At 39.9% G+C, this 5,113-nt stretch overlaps 1 protein-coding gene across 1 annotated transcript; it reads right to left on the bottom strand.

Annotated features, from left to right (window-relative positions):
* Positions 1–383: 383 nt before the first annotated feature.
* Positions 384–1,334, bottom strand: LOC148526543 (olfactory receptor 6C70-like). The gene has a single exon (XM_088470167.1). The coding sequence runs from the start codon at positions 1,332–1,334 to the stop codon at positions 384–386; it is 951 nt and encodes a 316-aa protein (XP_088326293.1).
* Positions 1,335–5,113: the final 3,779 nt, after the last annotated feature.

The raw sequence follows: 5,113 nt of genomic DNA, 5'->3' as shown, positions 1-5,113 counted from the left end.
CACCAAACCGTGGCACCCATGCAAGTATCCCACGGCACCCAGTTTGGGAACCACAGGTTTAATGCATATGGAATTTAAAACCTGTTTACTCAACTAATCATTATCCTTTAACTCCATCATTGCCACAATATACTGTAGGTTATTTTATTTAATAGTTTGTATTCAAGCAATGATTAGTTAGGTATTTATACCATTATTATCGTACAAATAATACTAAACTTTTATTTAATAGGAATACTACATATACTATATCCTTCCTTTCCTGACTAACCGGACAGTGGGGAAAGTGTATTTAAACTATTCAGAAAGAGCTAGTTATTGTAATGGTGGGGTCTTAGAGGAGGACAGTACATTTTCTAAAGATGGTTATCTACTTCATCATTTTAGGAAAACCAGATTTTGTGTGAAACAATTTTCAACCCCAAATCTTTGAACACTTGTTGGACTTGTTTATTTCGCAGGCTGTATATAAATGGATTAAGTACTGGGGTCATGACACTGTTAAGTAGTGCAACAGTTTTATTATAGGCAGGGGAGGAACTTCCAACTGGTCGTACATAAATGAAGATGGCACTGCCATAGGTTAGCGAGACCACTGTGAAGTGAGACCTGCAAGTGGAGAAAGCTTTGATTTTTCCACTGGTGGATGGTATCATTAGTATGGTGAAGAGAATATTGCAATAGGAAACAAAGATGAGGAAGAAAGAGCCCAAAATGACAGCTGAGGCGAAGATGAAAGAAACCATATCAAAGTGTCTTATGCTAGAGCAACTGATATTCACCAAAGCTGAACTATCGCAGAAGAAATGATTGATTTCATATGGACCACAGAAAGTCATATCAATGATTAACATTATGGGATAGATGAAAGTAATAAATCCAAATATCCAAGATAATAGCACCAACCATAGACAGACCTTGTTGGTGAAGATTGAATGGTACCTCAGTGGCAGACAGATTGCCACATACCGATCCACTGACATGACAGCCAAATGATAAAACTCTATAGTCCCAAGTGACACATAAGAAAAAAGCTGCAGAATGCAACCAGATAAAGAGATTGTCCTGTGGTTGTAAAACAATATATTGAGCAATTTAGGGACTGTGGATGATATAAAACAAATATCCAAGAAGGCCAGGCTGCTGAGGAAGAAATACATGGGAATATGGAGACGTTTGTCCAGCCAGGTGGCTATTATAATAAACAAGTTTCCAGTTAAACATAGAATATAAAGTACAATGAATAGTAAACTGGAGTGTGCCAAAAGACCATGTGTGAATCCAACAAAAATAAATACAGTTTCTGCAGAGATATTTGGTGCTTGGGGTGGCATTTTTAGGATTATTTACTACAAGCTGCTATATATTGTTAGTAAAATGAATGTATATACAGTATAACATTCTACATGCAAAAGGCAGTATGGATTATTAGAAAATCAAACAGTTTGAAAGCAAAGACTTCAGTCCATGTATTATACGGTATGTATACATTCCGAAAGCACCTGAGGTGGGAAAAATCATTAATTATGTTCCTTTATTATTAAAAATAATATATACAAACTACTTAATTAAAGACAACTATCCTAAAAAACAATGAACAATTAAAGTTAGCTGGCAAAAAAAGGCTTATTTATAATGTTGTCTAATAAAAATATAAAATAATTTTCATATGACCGAATTTCCATAATCTGTTTAAAGAGTTCACCATTCAGGGGCATCTTAAGAGAGGAGGGGGCCCATGTGCACACCATGCGGGGCCCCCTCCTCTCTGCCCGGGGGCCAGCAGCCGACTAACGTGGCTGGCCAGCCACTGGATCATTAGTAGACTCCGGGCACTAGAGTATACCCGGAGTCTACTGCGCATGCGCAGAATGCTGGAAAAATGGCATCGGCGGCCATTTCCCGGTATTCTGTGCATGTGCAGTAGACTCTGGGCACTAGAGTGTGCCGGAGTCTACTGAACATGCGCAGAACATCTGAAAAATGGCAGCGGCAGCCATTTTCCGGTGTTCTGAGCAGCGCTGACATCCAACGCGGGACCACAGACAGGTGAGTTTAAAATAATATGGGTGCAGGGTGTGCGTTGCAGGGGCCCCCTAGACCCAGGGGCCCATGTGCCCCGCACACACTTCACCCATTATAGATACACCACTGTCACCATTATTTAGAGATATTATTTATCTTCTCCATAATCTATTTATATCCTCCAGAAAGACCTCCTGATAATTTTATAGCAATAATTTTCTCCTAATACAATAACTTGCGGCGCAACATGGAAGCAAAGAATATGTATGAAATCATTATGAATGGGATATGGCCAGATGAAGAGAAAATTGAAAATATTACAAAGGGCCTAAAAATCAGGGAGCAGCCCAACTTCATTAGTTTTCTCATAGATGGCGCAGAAGGATATCATGAAGGATATACATGTATGTTAGTGTAGGCATTACCTTTATTGTTACCTGTATTGTTCTCCTTTCCTTTTGTCGACACAATGATTGCTCTATCTTCTCTTCCACTATTTCATGGTAAATTATAGTAATCCAGAAAAAAATGAAACAAATCCATGAACAAAAAACACAAAAGTAAGAAAACAAACAATGAATATCAAGTCACAAAGAAGGTGACTAGTAGATGGACTCCAATGGAAATTTGACATGGTATTATTAATGAACTCACAACATCTGTAGGCCCAACCTTATCAATGTTAAGGATTTATTTATGCTGCTCAGCTGTAAATCACTATATATATCTAACAAATAAAAATCAGGTACAAGATGCTGGCACTACATATTCACAAGCTTACATGTACGGCTTTAATGTGTTGTTACATGGGAATTCTATTTTTCACCACTTAAGTATAGTTTGTGTTAAAACATAGAGTAACAGATATTTTGCATGGTCCTTGTTAGAGATGTGCGCCGACCCACGTGTTTTGGTTTTGGATCCAGATTAATCTTCATGGTTTGGTTTTGCAAAACCAACCTCATGTGTTTTGGTTTTGGATCTGTATTGTAAAAAAAAAGTAAAATAAAAAAACAGCTAAAATTATCTCAATTTGACCTTTTAGCATGCAATCCAAAACCTGAGTTCAATTTTTAAATCCAAGTTTCGAACTGCGGGAAGTTCCGAACCGGGACTCGGTTCGACTCGGTACACCAAAGTGATTCCGAACTCGGACTCGTTTCGACTCAGAACCTCTATATTTGGTTGTTGTCTGTTCTCTGAGAACCGGACCCGCACATCTCTAGTCCTCATATATACTGCCAATTTCCACTTAGTTATTTTGGCTTTTAGTTACAAAAAAAAAAACAGTTTTGCTTGTTTTCACATGAACAAACTAGGCCCCACACACACACACACACACACACACACACACACACACACACACACACACACACACACACACACACACACACACACACACACACACACACACACACAATGGACCAGGAGTACATTTGTACATACCTGAATCATATTAAACTACACAATATTCACCCCACTTCCAGTGAGTTACTTTAGATTACACCAAAGATCCGTATTGGAGAGGTGAACATAGTCTTGGGCTCTCTTGTTTTGGCTGTTTGGTGAAGAGGTGCTCAGGTCTGTAAAGGACCATAAGTATATTTTATGATTACAACTCTAGCAAAACCTAAGTTTTCTATTGTATTACATTGCTTATATTGAAAAGTTAGAATTAGGGATGTGCGCCAACCCCCGTGTTTTGTTTTTGTTTTCGGTTTTGGATCTGCATCTCCTCCGTGTTTTGGATCTGGATCTGGTTTTGCAAAACCACCCTTGTGTGTTTTGGTTTTGGTTTTGGATCTAGATCTTTTTTTAAAAAATTATAAAAACAGGTAAAACCACAAAATTTGGGCCTGTTTCTGTTCCTACAGTATTATTTACCTTAATAACATTTATTCCCAATAATTTGCAGTCAATTGTGACTACCTCACAGCTCACAATATTGATTTTTTTCATCTAGGTTAGGCCTAGGGCCAAAATGTTGCATCCATCTAGGTGGCTGACTAAACTAAGCGACAGCAGTGGGCGGCACTAACATGTGGCCATTTTTAAAAAATGAAAGGGGCATACAGGAGATGCTGAGTGTGGCCATTACAATTTATGGACATTCATACACAATCAAATAGGTTGCTGTCTGATAATAAGTGTGGCTAACGCACACACTTGAACTTAGGGCTCGGAGCACCCCTGACTGAGGCAGCAGCGATTGACGACACAGGCAGCACTTGGTTGCTAGGTTGCTGCTGTCTGATGATAATAAATGCGGCTAATGCACACGCACACAAAGAAAAAAAATACAGTTTTTATTATATACATTTTTTTTTTGTCCAGAACTTAGGGCCTGGAGTACCCCTGACCGAGGCTGCAGCGATTGACGACACAGGCAGCACTAGGTTGATGTCTGAATATGTGTGCGGCTAACGCACACACACACACACAGAAAAAAATACACTTTTTATTATATAGATTTTTTTTTTTCCAGTTTGGGGCCCAGAGCACCCCTGACCGAGGCAGCAGCAATTGATGACACAGGCAGCACTAGGTTGCTGTCTGAATAAGTGCGGCTGATGCACACACACACAGAAAAAAATACACTTTTTATTATATAGATTTTTTTTTGTTGCCCACAACTTGAGGCCTGGAGCACCCCTGACTGAGGCAGCAGCGATTGACGACACAGGCAGCACTAGGTTGCTGCTGTCTGATGATAATAAGTGCGGCTAATGCACACGCACACAAAGAAAAAAAATACAGTTTTTATTATATACATTTTTTTTTGTCCAGAATTTGGGGCCTGGAGCACCCCTGACCGAGGCAGCAGCGATTGACGACACAGGCAGCCCTAGGTTGCTGTCTGAATATGTGCGGCTAACGCACACACACACAGAAAAAAATACACTTTTTATTATATAGATTTTTTATTTTTTTTGCCCACAACTTGGGGCCCGGAGCACCCCTGACTGAGGCAGCAGCGACTTACGACACAGGCAGCATGCTACCAGCCCAGATGGACACAGCACAGCAGCCCAGATGGACACAGCAGACAGCACCTGCCCAGATGGACACAGCAGACAGCACCAGCCCA

This window comes from Taudactylus pleione, unplaced genomic scaffold (genome assembly GCF_031769625.1).
Source record: "Taudactylus pleione unplaced genomic scaffold, aTauple2 ptg000095l, whole genome shotgun sequence".
Lineage (NCBI taxonomy): Eukaryota > Metazoa > Chordata > Amphibia > Anura > Myobatrachidae > Taudactylus > Taudactylus pleione.
The sequence above is the reverse complement of the archived record's forward strand: the minus strand, read 5'-3'. Positions and strand labels throughout refer to the sequence as shown.